Source organism: Dasypus novemcinctus, chromosome X (genome assembly GCF_030445035.2).
Source record: "Dasypus novemcinctus isolate mDasNov1 chromosome X, mDasNov1.1.hap2, whole genome shotgun sequence".
NCBI classification, from domain to species: domain Eukaryota; kingdom Metazoa; phylum Chordata; class Mammalia; order Cingulata; family Dasypodidae; genus Dasypus; species Dasypus novemcinctus.
Window position 1 is genome coordinate 157,828,536 of NC_080704.1, and position 15,245 is coordinate 157,843,780.

Here is a 15,245-nt window from a genome sequence, read left to right on the forward strand (position 1 = left end):
CCATTCTTAAAGAGGGAGAAGGAGTATGAGTTGACTAGTTGCCTCATCAAAGAAGAAAATAATTCAATAGCCAGCATTTGCTTTTGCCAAGGTTGGGAAGAGCTGGTATATGACTAATGCAAATAGGCCTGGGGCTTGACGCAGACTGGTGGGAGAGGGAGGGGCTACAGAAGTAAAGCTGTTTCTTGTCAGTGAAATTTCCAGATCCTTTCAACCCTCTCTCTTTCAATTTCATAATCTCAGGCTAGGCCCTAAGACCTGCCTGAGAGGCAAATCTGCTACTGTGAGGAGGCTCATATGGAACCATTTGCATTCTCCTCAACATGCTCTGAACTACACAGTGTTATAGTAAGCCTCAGTAAACACTTTTTCCACCAGGTTCCTGCCTGATAGTTTTCTCTGAATATCTGGACCCATTTATATGCATTAATGGCAGTAGTTTGGTAGAATGTCAAATTTACTTCTAGAGCAAGAAAAAGTTATCACCTTGATGGCATTCATAGATTAAGGTGAAGGCAGCCACATGCAGGTTTTATGGTAGCCATCTTTGAACATCTTGAAATACACTGTGTAAGTCAATATTTAACTTGATTTTGGAGTGGAGAAGAACCCTTTACTTTTATGGAAACAGAGATGAATAGCTCCCTGAGCCTCTGAATATGGGCCCTTGAATGCCACTTCGGAAGCATGAGGCATGCACTTCCTTGCCCCACTGCTGATGAGAAGAGGATCTCCTAGTAAGTCAAGCACTTCAATTTGAGAGGAACTAGTGGGCTGCTAAGGTTTAGACAGATTTGCCTATCTCATCTGTGGAATATGGTTTCGTTTGTAATGGCTGGTGTTAGAATCATAACCGTTTTGTGAAAGAGGGGCTTAAGGGAACACATTCCGGCCCTCCTGGGCTATAAACCCTGGTGAGTTGGGGCTGAAATGAGGTAGGTGCCCGGAGCTAGGCCAGGCTGGGCCGAGTTGTGCTGAGGGAAGTATCCTGGACCTGAGTAGCAGAGTGTCTGGAACAGGAGCCCAATGTAGGTGACCCAGGTGCTGGGCAATGCTGTTTCCTCAAAACAAAGGCTATTCACTCCCCTTACCTCTATCCTCCGTTTAATCCCCACCCCCATCCCCCGCATCCTGCTCAAACCTCACATGCCTTCAGAATAAAGTTTGGCATTTAAGAGCCCTGAAAAACATCTGGTCCCATGTTTCCTTTAAGTCCACTCCTACCCTCACCTTTAAAATCCTTTTAATTAATAGAGGACTAAGTTAATTCTCCTCTTTAAGCAAGCCCTTCCTGATGTTCCCCCTCCCATCCCACTGCATATACCTTATACTGGAATATTAGCATATGAAATATTGGTGTCCATATATTTCATTCTATCTCGTCTCCTCCACTCAAACAAAAGAGAAGGGATAGAGAACTATTTGTGTCTCCTTCACTGTTCTCTTCATGAAGCTCCAAATAATAACCAGATATGCACATAAAATTAGACTTTATTTAGCATATTTAAGAATAATATACCAAGAACAGGTTAACAGCACCTATTTAAGAAACACAGATGTTACTTAATAATACTTAGTTAAACCACAAACATTAATCTCTCTGCATTCCCCAAGCAGGAGTCCGTTTTTCCTATTCAGCAAAAAATGTACTGCAACCATTTTAGAAAGGATTCACTTAAAACCAACCAATATATATAAAACCTTGCCCTTGATCAGAGTCGCTGGGACTACTGACCTGTGTAACAGTATTGATTTATGAATTCAATTGGGGTGTAATATTTTTTAAAAAATTATTCTTTCCAGGGGGGAGGGGAACACCCACCCCTTTTGTGCACCTGAAGGTAAGTTGTGCCAATGGGAACTTTACCCCAAGATTGTAGTTTGATAATCCTTTGAAAAGGCACTTTCAAATTACAAATTTTTTTAAAGGAAAAAGAAAATTTAAAATCCAAAATTTAAAATATTCAAGAGGAGCAGAACTGTTTATTGACTGAATGCAATTTTTCTATTGTTGTCAGTCTCAAAGCAGCACACAAAATTTGGTATTAAAGGCAGATTTAGAAATGATTTCATGAGGGTACATATATATATATATATATATATATATATATATACACACACACACATATACTAATCTAGATTTAATCCTTTTGTTGTTAAAATATAATAATCTCAGAGTTCACATTTTTTGTCTGATGCAAAAATTCTTGATATACAATTGTAATTCTCAAACCTTAGTTGTGACCCCTGGAGGAGTACTTCTTCGTCTGTTTACCCACCCATACTCCATCTTATATCTCAGACAATCAACCAAAGAAAAAAAACCCAGAGTAGCCTTTTTCTTGTTTCTGGTCCTGCTCTAGGAGGGCAGGGATGGTCACAATACGGATCTGTTAAATGCAAATCCTATTATTTCACCATCAGTTATTGATTGGGTCTTGAGCACGCCATATTCTTTTCATCTTGCTGAAAAGATTCCAGTAGCCTATCCTGGGGTCCTTGCTTCATAAGGGGAAAGGATTGTCTTCTTTTATTTTGTATTCTCTACACTCAGTTAATGGAAAACCGGTGTACCAGTGCCAAGCATGCTATGGAGAACTGCCAGCGAAGACTTCAGCCACGACAATTAGTTCACATTAACGACCAATTGTACCAGAATAAGTTCTCACTTGTCATATATTGTACCAGGGCTTTAATGAATGAAAGTTATCGCTTCCCACCTTCCCACCTTGGAGCCATTTTATAAATCCTGCAAGATACACTTTAAAAATAAAATTTGAAAAACAAATGTACTATGCTCTATTTCACATGTGGGTCATACATAGAATTTTCATGCATGCATTTTATTGACTAACTTACAAGAATTTACTATCCATTTTGGAGGATGACACAATATACGAACACAAAATCTAATATCTAGCACCTTATCTCCAAAGAACACTTATCATTTATATACAATTATAACTTACATTTAGAAGAATTACGACAAAAAGGAATTACAGCACTGAAACAGACATAAAATACCGAACTTTTAACATTAAAGCTGTAACACAGATGAAGGGAGTGTGTGTGTGGAAATCCACTCAAGTTTGAAGCACCAAACTAAAACCAATCTTGTTTGTTTCTATATTTTAGAACAAGAGAAATCCAGTAATTAATCTTCAGACATAGCAAACCTCTCTTGAGTGTACAAGTGACTGTGGTTCCCTTTGCTATGTATACTCTAAGATATGGGGGCTTTGGAAGAAAATGATGGGAACAATTGGCTCCTACTGGCGACCTTCATTTACCTTGGGGATTCTTATTCTACTTACCAAAAAGCAGTGACCTTGCCAGTCACCTTGCAATCAATGGCCAAGTTCAGTGGATTTTAGCTTTCCTATTTCCTTCTGCCAATCTTGCTGCTTATAACAGAAGACTGCTGTAAACTGTGTATTTGCAGGAAATGAAGAGATAGTTTGTAAGTAATTGGAAAGAATTTATGACAAGAGGCTCTCTTCTTTTTGAGTTTTAGGCTATGGCCTGCTCTTTCCAGCTCACTGCTTCTGTCTCCTTGTGCCTACGCTTGGAGGGGCTTTTGAGGGACCAAGAGCACCTTTACGGCCCAAATAAAACGAGAGATAAGGAGGGAGAGGGCTAAAAGCCATGACTGACCAGATTTTCTCTCCTTATCTTGGCAACTGGCTAGCAGCCAGCTGTTCCTTTAATCTTTTGTCTGTTCTAGAAGGAAAAAAACATTTTGCTTAGAGAAGGCTCTCCTGATGGCATGGGGTTTGTCTCAAAGAGGAAAACAACAAAAAAGGCATTATGGAGAGAAAACATCTCTTTGGATTTTTTCCCCCTCAAAATATGGGGGAGGGAGAGTTAGAGAAAAATACAGTCCAGTCGTTTAAATTGTTACTCTCTTTGTTTCATTCCAATAAACCATCTTGGAAAGTTCAAGCTATCAGATGAGGAATGATTTTTCTCTTCTGAATGGGGTATATCAAACACTTTTAAAGAGCTTTTTGTCAAAGTCTAAGAAAGCAAGCCTAGTTTACTCATGTAAATTATTCTTCAGGTAGTATGAAAAAAATCTTTTGAACTAACGTTACCTACTTAATTGGCTAATTATGTATAAAATAAGGCAATGTTAGGCACCTTATAATTGTATAGATAAAAGATTTTTAGTGCTTTCTTTGCTGAACTATTTGGACAGCATCTACAGGATTGACTGTCCCTCAATGATGCACTGTATTGGTGCATTTTTGGTAAGAAATGAGGTGCCTACCTCCTCCTAAATTATAAAATGGCACTTCTTACCTGTTGAATTTGAAGTAGGCATCACGTCATCTCTAAATTGGATTGGAGTTGGGGGGAGACAGAAAAATACCTTTAATTGCTGGTCACTCCTAACGTTCACTTCTCTCCTTCCCTGCTGCCATGGGCCCCAGGTGTCTGAATCTGTCAGCTCTAGATTTAGGGGAGATAGATGGGGGTTGGGTGAGCAGACAGAGCTTAAAGCGCAGGGTATACCTGAAGGGCCAGCACAGCAGGGGAAGGGGAAGTGAGGCAGATGAAGGCAATGGGTAGGAGGGCAAGAGGTAGGCAGCAGCTGGTATTTGTGGTGCCTTAGAGAAGATGGACCCTCGCAATATAGAAGTCATAAAAGCCCAGGGCTTGGTCCTTATTACTGCCTTCCCAAGCTTGTTGAAATTGGTGTATTAGTTGAAGCACCTGTGACTCCTTGGCAACCTAGATGCCCTATTATTCTTAAATAAGGAAATCATTAAATTTGAAATCTCATCATTTAGAAGTCTGGTTTGTCTGGCCCTTACTTTAATGGGATTTTTACTGCGCACGTGAAGTGGCCTTGACAAAAGAACGCATCCTTTAAAAACATTTAGGGAAAGCTATTGCATGTGCGTATCTGTGAGACTAATGATGAGTTTTTTTGTGTGCTTTCAAATTTTCGAATGACAAAACAGTATGTGCAGTAAATCCTCATTATGTTAATAGTGTTTTATTTAAAATAGCACAAAACTTGAAGCAGTTGCTATCTTCAAGCTAACTAGAGGCTCTATTGTTCATTAAGAAAATGTCATCAAAGCAGAATGCTCTTAATTCAAAGGTCCTCTTTTCTAATCTTCTGTTTTCAAAAGGTCTTTGCTGTTGAAAAAATCCAATTTGTCCAAAGAATGGACAATAACTAAGATAGGAAAAAGAGAAACTTTAAAAAGGAAATCAGTGAGTCTCCGTGCTCTGGAGAATATTATGTATGCTGTTAAACGGACTTACCACACTCGTACAGGTTCTGGTTCCATTTTGATTTGGGATTTTGGCAAACAATGTTCTCTGATACACTTTGAAGGGGTTGAGCTTTAAAAATAAAACAAGAAGTTCAGTTTCAACAAAATATTTGGAGACATATATGTTTGAAATTCTATTTCTTACCCAGGTAAGCGTCTCTACCCAAAAGTTAAGCTACAGCTAACTTGAACTCCTTCAACCATGACAAGTCTTCAAGGCAGTACCCACCCCCCATAGGAGGATTGGTCATTTCTTGACCCAGATACTCTTTAAAGACAGGTCAATCAATTGTTCAGCAGTAAATTGTTAAAATAAATTTACATCTATTAATTTGCTTTATACATCTAGGTAGAAAAATGAATAAGAGCACAAGGGTAAATTTCAGTCCCCATGCCTTATCTGAATTACCATAAGTTCCAAATCAATGGAGTTGGAATTAATAAGGTTTACGTGGGCATATCACTTTGACAGGTCAGCTCAGTATTATTTGGGTCTCCCTTCTCCTTTCATAAATTCGGAAAATGGCAATGCCAAATTCCCATGAAGACTTATTCACAGCCCAAATACATTGCTGTTTACCTCTTCCCCTTGAGAAGTCCATGTTGGAATCTGTGGGGAGGAAGAGATAAAAGAAAACATAAATGAGCTGGGCATAGAGTCAATAACTTTATAGGAGTGAAATTGGAGTTCTACTAGAGACATGGTAATCACAAAAGAACGAGGCTGAACTCTGAGTGGGTCCATCTTTGTACATAAGCTGACATATCTGATTAACTATTTTTCAACCAAATGCTCTCTCCTCTCTCTCCATTCATACTAGCAATAGATTTCTGCATGAAAAATTGACTGGCCATCATGTTGCTTTATTTGACCTTCAGGAGGATCAAAACACTGGCATAATGGTTTTTTATTCTATTTAGTCACATAGACATGGTCTATGCCCTCGGAAAGAGCACAGGTATTTACACCCCTACTGAAAGTGGCTTCAGGGTTTGGAAACTGAAAAATCTTCCTCTGTATTGACAGGGAGGATAATTTAGATATCATGAAGATTTTCCCCAAATGATATATTTCAATAGCAACAATTAGGATACGTCAGATCTGAAAGCTTTGACTTTAAGCTTGTCTGGAATAGGTCAGCTGCTTGCCAGGAATTGTTAAACCATCCTTTCACAAGTTCTTTCTGATTATTTTATATTTCTCCCACATCTGCAGAGAACTCAAAGGTTTTAGAGTCACAGGTGGAAAAAAAACACATGGGGGTACCCGGAGTGCTCCCCATGTGGAGATCATATTTCTTGTCTATGATCTCACAGATGCAAAAGAGATTTCCCATGGTTAAATCACTCTTGGTTGACAGTGTGAATTGTGTAGGGCTCTGGCTACCCCCATTTGAATTTATTTTTTCTGGAAATACTCTTTGACCAAAAAGGGGTATTTGAGAAAAAACAAACAAAACAAAAAACAAGTGGCAGGCAGAGGAGATCTGGATGATTCTTATATGCCTTCTCTGGAATATTTAGTGCATCCTGAATCAGTCACAAAGGGGGAAATTGTAGAATACTGGCACGATTTCTGTCCACTATTATCCAAATAGGAGACAGAAAATATGTTCGTGTCAGTTGACAGTTTTCCATTTGTGTGGCGTGACCTTGGTCCCAGCCCATGCAAAAAACCCAGGATCTCATAGAAAAAATGTTAACTGTTTGGCTCCACAGGTGTGAGTTGTTTCTTTATCTTTTTCCTTGGACTAGCTTTGCATTTCATACATGTCCTGTTATGCTCTTGGAATTTCTGGATCCCTTTTGGGGATCTAGACACCTTCTTGGTATTCTAACTGCATGGTGCCCTTTATCTTAGTTTCCGTAATAGCCTTTGCACCAGATTGTGGGTCTCTTCAGTTCAGAATTTATCTCATACATTGATCAGTCAGTCAGATTCTGCTTTTTGGGCTCCACGAATGATTTGGACCATTGCTTTTCTTTCTGTTGAACATAATCTGGCCCATGACCAAAGGGTCTAAAATCCTTACGTTCACAGTTCACAGGCATCATCTTCTTTTTCCCTCAGAGCTAAAGCTGACAAGTTGTGGCTCTGGGGAGACAGACAGAATATCAAGTTCAGGTCCGTAATGGATAGCCCTTGTTGCTTTAAGGAATTTAGAGCCTGATAATTTGGTGGGTAAAATTTCAATCAGAATTCTCCAGTCTGTGCTTTGAAGGGTATGCTTTTAAGAGAAGACCCTAGTTCCTACCTCTTCCATATACTGATCTATCTGTGGTGAGAAAGATGTGCGTGCAACACCTTTGCCTAGAATGGATTGGGTTGGCATTAGATGGATTGTGGATGGTCCATTTGAAAGAAAGCTGCTCTTATTTTCTGCATGGTGAATAGTTCAAAGGCTTGCTTGAGAACTGACTTCAAGGTGAAGAGGCAGAATCGCGGGAAGGGACGATCTTGCCTTCAGTCCCACCCTCTGTGCCGCCTTCAGTTCCAGGTAGGTCTGGGTGGCTGTCTTCTTTTGGGGGTTTTTCCTTGCAGAAGAATTTCTTCAGCATGTCCTGGATTTCCTTCTTGATGGTCTTGTGCATGTAGCCATAGATGTAGGGGTGGATGCAGCACTGCAGGAAGAAAAGCCAGATTATTATGGTGATCACCCACTGGGGTACCTTGGTTTGGACATCCACCCACACGGCCAGGACTGCTAGAAAGCAGTAAGGCCCAAGGGACAGCACATAGGAGAAAATGATGAGAAAGATCACTTTGGCAGCTTTGCACTGGTAGCACCGGGGCAGAGGAGGGTCGCTATTGCTGTTTCGACGACTGGGTGGGAGGCTTTCTGGGATGTTCACGGCCTCAATGTCATCCTCACTGAAATTGATATCATCTTCACCAAACTCCATGTTACCCTCACCGAACTCCAGGTCATCTTCACCCAAGTCAATGTTGCACTGGCCGACCTCTATGCGGCTCTCACCAGCCTTCATGCCGCTCCCCTCAACTCTGGTGTGGCCCTCCTTCCCTTCCACGCTGTCCACCTTGGCCTCCAAGCTGCCCTTGCTGGCTACCACACTGCTCTGTCTGACCTCCTCGGTGCCATCAGCGTTACCATCCTTGGCTGCCACACTGCTCTCGTTGGTCTTGGCTTCACCTTCATCCTGCCCTTGGAACTCGCTCTCATGCTGGAACTTGTCCTTCCTCTTCCTCTCTACCCCTTCATTCTCCACACGGGCCTTGGGCCGCACCTCCAAGCCGTGGCTCTTGACGTTGTACAGGAGAGCATGCTGCCGCCGGGCTGCCCCGAACACCACAGAGTAGCAGGCAATCATGACAACCAGTGGAATCACGATGAAGGACACTACGCTGAGGATGGTGTAGCTGGGGCTGGCTCCCCAAAGCATGGAGCAGAGGGCATTGCGCTCATCAAAGACAGCCTGGCCCCAGCCATATAGTGGGGGTGTGCTCTGCAGAATGGCCACGATCCAGGTGCCATAGAGGAGCAGGTAGCCCCGGCGCTGGGTCATCTTGGACGGGTAGGAGAGAGGATGGATGATGGACAGGTAGCGATCCACGGACACCACCACGATGGTGTTGACGCTGGCGAAGGCAAAAAGGTGGGTGAGGCTCACCAGGGCCGTGCAGAAGTGACTGTTGAGTGGCCAGAAGAAAGGCACGGAGGTGGCCACCACCCACGGGGCCACGAGCGAAATCTGAAGCAGGTCGGTGATGAGGAGGTTAAAGATGAAGCGGTTGGCCACTTGGAGCAGCTGCGGCTTGCGCTGCAACACCAGGGCCAGGACAATGTTGCCGACGAACGAGGCGGTGAGAAAGACCAGCAGCACGCTGGAGCGGATGATGCCATGTGCCAGGCTGATGGGCATTCTGGAGAGGGGCACACACGCGTGGCTGTGGTTGCTCTCGCGTGTGCTGTTGGTGCACGCGGGTGTCATGTCCCCGGCGGGCGGGCGGCGGATACTGTGCAGGCTCGGCGCGGTCACCGGCGGGCAGCGAAGGGGCGCACGGGACCGCACTCACTGCGAAAGAAACATACAGGCCTGTTTAGTCACCCTGCAAGGGGCCGCCTCCGCGCCGGGCAGTGGCGCCGTAGGACCCCTCAGCCCATCCCGCTCACGGGCCTGGCCCGGTCAGGGCGGTTTCTCTGGTTCCTTTTCTGACTCAGTCTCTCTGCCTGTCTCTCTCGGTGTCTCTGATTCCCTCTACTTAGACTCTCTGCCATAGGGTCTCTGGGTCTCCAAAGTTTTCCTCTCTCCCGCCGGCGCATGCGCGCGCACTCTCTTTCCCCCCAGTCTCAGTTTGTCGCTTTCTGTCTCGGTCTCTTGGTGTCTCTCGCTAGTTCACTTTTCTCTGCATGTCTTGGGGTGTGTGTCTGTGTCTCACCGTTTTCTCTGATTCTCTCTCGCCCCTGCTTCTCACTCTGTCATTGTCTGTTTCTCAGACCCTTGCCAGCACGCTGCGCGCTGTCAGTCGGACTCTGTCGCTTTCCTCTCTGTTTCCTTTCTGTGTCTTTTTGCTACGCTTGGGCTCCCCTCCAACACTCGGTCAGTTTCTCGGTCTCGCAGACTCTCTCCGCCTGTCGCTGTCCCTAACGCCCTTTGCAGCTGCGTGGGCGTCTCTCTCTTTCTCCGAGGCTTGTCTCGCCCTCTCGTCTCGCTCGACAGTCTTGGACTGTCGCTGCCTGTGTGCTTAGCTAGTGCGCACGCTTCTCTGTCTTTCCTTGAGGCTGTCTCGGCCTCGCCATTTCTCTCTCGGTCGATTTCCCTGACCGTCTCTGGTCCCTAGTGCACCTGTTCATCATCTCTCGCTGTCTGCGTGTCTCTGTCAGTCTCCGTGTCCCTCCAACTCTTTCTGGTTTCCGTGTATCCCCCAGGTTCTCTCTCTGCCCGTCTCCGCCTGTCTCTTGCTGGCACGTGTGCACCCCCTCGGCCTTTCTTAGATCCTCTCCTTGTCTTTCCCGGCCTCCCTCCGCGATTTCTGCCTCTTGGTGCTTTCCTTCCCTCTGTATCTCTCAATCTGCCTGTCTCTGACCCTCGTCTCTCCGGACCGTCCGGGTCTCTCGGTTTCTCGGCGCGCTCTAGCGCGTGCACTTTCTCAGCTGTCTGTGCCCGCCACATCCACCTCCGCGCGTGTCTCCTGCTCTGTCTCTCCCTCTCCCTGTTGCTTTCTGCCTCTCACTCTCTCCCTGGGACTCTTGCTAAACACTAGGTAACCTTCGAATGTGTGTGTGTGTGTATGTATTTGTATCTCTCCATCTCTCTCCGTTGGCCCCTCACCTCCGTTTCTCCCTGGCTCGATCTCTGTCTCTTTGGATCTCTCCCTGTCGACTTTATTTTTGCCATGGAAACCAGCTGCCGCTGTGGCCACTGAGGGCTTCCGCGGATAAATCGCCTGGTTTTATGAGGAGCGCAGCCGCGGCTGGAGAACGCAGGGAGGATGCTTATCCCACCCCCCCCGCCCCAATTAGGCTTCCTCCCTGCATTCTCCACCCGGCCGGGTGTCGGGGGAGTGGTGGTGGTGGCTCGAGGAGAACCGGAGAAGAGACAAGGGGTGGCCGGGGAGAGCCTCGGAGAGAGACACAGAAAGACAGGGAGCGAGAGAAAACGAGAGACAGAGATAAAATGAGAGATACACTGAGGGACAGAGGAGACAGAGGGAGAGTCAGACAGAGAGAACGAGAGAGAGAGAGACTGAGAGACCGGGAGAGACAGAGACAGAAAAAGCGAAAAAGAGAGAAGGAGAAAAGAGAGGATGAGAAAAAACAAAAAACAAAACCCACGAGACAATTGAGAGGGAGGGGGAGAAGAACGCGAGCGAGAAAGTGCAGGGGAAGACGCGAGGCGGACGGATGGACGCGAGAAGGCGAGCAGCGGGCCCTTGCTGCGGGCATCGTAGCGGCCGTCGGGCGCCCGGTGGTGGCGGGGTCCGCGGCGCCGCGAGCAAAGCTGGGCCGCTTACCTGTTGCTGCCGGAGCGTCGCGCCTCAGGCGCTGTGTGCGGGGCCCTCGGGACGCAGGGCGCCAGTCCTGGTGGCCTGCCGGAGCGCCCGCGGTTGCGAGCTCGCCCCGCCGCAGCGCAGCGGCGGGCAGGTGGGAGCAGGCGCAGCGCGTGTGCCCGGTGGTCCGGCAGGCGCGACGAGCTGCAAGCTCTGAGCGGCGCGGGGGCGCGCGGCGTCTTAAGGCAGCGCCGTTCCCTCACCTTGCGGTGCCCCCTCCCCTCGGCCCCCGCCCGCGCCGGTGACGCACGAGGCCTCAGGCGCCCCGCGGAGCCGAGCCGGCGGGTGGGGGACCGTGCAGCAACGGACCCCACTCAGATCTGCTCATCCCACCACCCCCCTTACCCTTACCTGCCTCAGGCACCCGAGCTCTCCAGACCTCACACACACTCGGGATGGTCACCAGGACTGCTTTTCAGGCAAGTCCCGTGCGTTGATGAAGCCCACGGGATTTCGGGCCAGGACCCCGCCACAGATCTGCAATGTCCTTCCAAAGACGAGCAGAAATCTCCCCCAAATTGTGAATCGTCCCTCGGCCAGAGAGAGGGATTGTGGCATCGGGAGATGTCACCGATTTTCCACAATTTTCCCTGGCTTCAAGCAGATACTAAACAGCAGTTCCTTTCCTGTACGATTTGCGAGCATTTCATCTAAGACAAGCCGCATAATTATCTACTGTCTTACTTGATTGAAGTCTGTCTCTAAGTCAGTTTCTCTCTCTCTCTCTCTCTCTCTCTCTCTCTCCCCCTCCCTCCCCCGCCAGGCTCCGTGTTAAGGTGTTTACACAGAGAAAGCTGCGGAATCCTTAGCCCAGCCTTGTGAGATAAGTACCGTTATTATCTGTATTTTATAGCTACAGAAGCTAAGCCAAGAGATATTACCCTACTTGCCCAAGTTCCAGTAAACGTTACACCTGCTCCATTAACCAAGATTTTCTTGTCTTTCCCAAACAAGTATTGGGTGTTTGTTCCCTATCAGGACCTTGGAGGCACCAGGGCATAAGACCCTCTGGGGAGAGGGTCGCATCTGAGAAGGTGTTTCACTCTAGGAATTATGCGTTTTCTAGGCAGGGCAGAAAGGGAACGCTGTTCTGAGCAGGATGAACTGTAAGGGCAAAGATAGGGCTGCAGGAGCGAGGTGGGTGCCAAGCCTGGGAAAACGGAAAGGCTTCAGCACCCTGAGAGCCAGGAGGTGAACTGGGGAAGTTGGTTAGGGGTGGATCCTGTGGGGCCTTGAATGCCACTCTGAGGACTTTGAAATGTACTCTGAGATCACTGGAGGGTGACAGGATTTGTTTTAAACTTATGTATGATTTCAAATTCACAAAAGTAATGAGAAAAATAAAATGAACGCCATGTACCCAGCACCGAACCTTAACAATGATCAGTGGTTTGCCATTCTTGTTCATTGACAGTTTCCAAGCAAGGCCATGTGATGAAGTATCTAGTTTTCCCGAGTCTCCTAGAAGTTGAGCTCCTGAGAAGTTGGGGTATTGGATGGAGGGAGAGAAGAAAGTAGACTGTGGCAGGGGATAAGTTGGGTCTCAATTAGGGCACATAGAGAGGGCCAGCCCAAGACCTAAGAGAGAGGCAAAATTGACAGTGGGGAGTGCAAGGGGCGAGGAGAGGTTGGGGAGAAGTTCTCGGGCAAGTGCTTGCAGGATTCTGGTTTTGTTGATGGGCAGGAGAGTGCCGCTCCTGTCACACCTCTGGGATGAGGAGACAGGGCAGGAGTATAATCAGGTCCCAGGCTGGCTTTCGATTTCAAGTCCTACAATTGCTCTTAGATCATTTGTCTTTTTTTCCCTTTGAGGCTTGATTTTATCTTCCCAAGGTTGAATGGTATAAACTTGGTCGTTTTTCCTGGAGACAGGTTCCACAATAATCACTCACAGTTATTAATTCCCAGCCTCATGCTGGCTATGGTGCAGAATATTGGGTGGCATGCACTGTGAAGTGGCAGTTTTGCTTTGACTCAATATTTTACCATCACTTGGGAGACAGTCAAGCTGGGAGAAGTGGCCAGAAACAAAGGTCAGTCTTTTCTGCCCTTTCTTCCTTTTCCCTGTGGTCCTGAGAATGCCCTGGACTGCTGGGATCCAGAGAGGACATGGATGATGCCTTAGTCCGGGGTCATGAAAAAGTCTTGGTATGGATGGCAGTGATAGCAGCACAACCCTGTGAATGTAATTAATATCACTGAAATGCACACTTAAAAATGGTTAAAATGGGAAATTTGGGTCATGTATATGCTACCACAATAAAAAATGAAAAAAAAAAAAAGGGTACCATAGAGAGGTGGACTCAGGAAGTCTGCAGATGATGCACTCTTGGGTGCTAACGGGAATGATGTAAAATAGAAGAGCCTGGGTGGGATGGGGCCTCTACAGCTGGGGCCAGCCTGCACGTGACTTCCAGCCTGAGTCGCTGAAAATGCTGGGGAAGCACTGGGAAATAAAGGCAAGCCACTTTTCTGTACAGGGAGATGTTTGAGGGCTGTTAATCCTCAGGTGTCTGTTTCCTCTCTTTCCCTCCAAAAGTGAGCAGAGTTGGTGTCCTTGAATTTCAAAGGCATCCTAGTATCAGCTCCCTAACGAAGTATGTGGGGGGCCTCAGGGAATGAGGATTTGGCTTTCTGCCCTGCAGGCTTTGATTCTGATGGCCTTGGGAGAGCCCTTCAACTGACAAACCTTATTAGACTCTGGGGAGAATATTTGGGATGAGGCAAGGAGAGTTTGGAATGATGGCTCAAAAAGTCACCCAGTCCATTTCCCTACCTTTGGAATTCAGGAGCAGCAGAGATAAGATTTGGCAATTGGTACTAATGGGGCAGGGCTGGAGGGCAAGAAGCGACTGACAAGAAATGACCCTAGAGCCTGATGACAGTCACAAGCTAGAACCTGCCCAGCAGAATGCCACCCTGGTTTCCCCATACTTGTTCACCCTATCAGACAGGCCGCCCCTATTAATGGACCAACTGCAAGGTGAGAGAAATCAGAAGGACCAAGACCCAGCCTGGTATTGGTTTTAGTAACAATGGGACTGCAAAAGTCCCTGAGTGCCTACTATGTGCAAAGCCCCATGCTTACTTTATTCTATTTAATCTTTGAAGAAACTCAGCAAGTAAGGGATTAATACTGCATTTCTTCATATCCAAGACACCATTGATTGAGATTTACTGTTATTTCATGTACCACTAAGAAGGACAAAAAGCTGCACATTTAAAGTTAGCTATGTTACACCATTATTAGCAAGGTACATCTCCACTTCAAAGATGCTAAAATGTGGCGAAAACACATGGAAGAATGTACTTTAGAGTCACTATAAGATGGTACCATCCTTGCCTTAACAGATAGTTAGGTAACTTTCAGAGAAGTTAAGTAATTTACCCAAGGTCACCACAACTAGTAAGTGTTGGAGCTGAGAGTTAAAACCTGTTCTGACTCCAAAGCAGGTACTTTTCCAATGTTGCTTCTTGAAAGGGTCCTGAGGCAGGACAGAAGTTCTTCCAGCTACCCAACCAAGATAAAATTTTTGAATCCACGTGGAATGGGGCTAGAATTGCTAGAATTATGGGAAGACAAACGCAGTTACAGTGACAATGGCTTCTTTTTTTTTTTTTTTTTAGTACACTTCATTCCTATAGGTGGTGAAATGACTAAATCAGTCAATCTAAATTCTAAGTCACACTCCTTGCTTAGTGAGTTATCAATGGGGAAAATATATGGTTATGTTCTAAAGTGCCTACCCATGAGGGTGTTTAGAAATTTTCAGTGTTGTGATCTGCGTTAGTATTCACTTTAGGCCAGCCCTTAGGAATTGTGTTTGCAAAACTCAAGCAAAATCAAGTACCATCTGGGTGTGAGCTAATACTGTCCACTCTGTGACTTTGGGCAAGACGGAAGGTTCTATACAACAAACTGGTTTGGAAGATAAAATTGGCAGAAA

General features: G+C 46.1%; 1 protein-coding gene across 1 annotated transcript; it reads right to left on the reverse strand.

The window, feature by feature from the left end:
* Positions 1–7,709: 7,709 nt before the first annotated feature.
* Positions 7,710–9,239, reverse strand: GPR101 (G protein-coupled receptor 101). Its single transcript, XM_004457507.1, has one exon. It carries the CDS (start codon positions 9,237–9,239, stop codon positions 7,710–7,712), a length of 1,530 nt encoding a protein of 509 aa, XP_004457564.1.
* Positions 9,240–15,245: the final 6,006 nt, after the last annotated feature.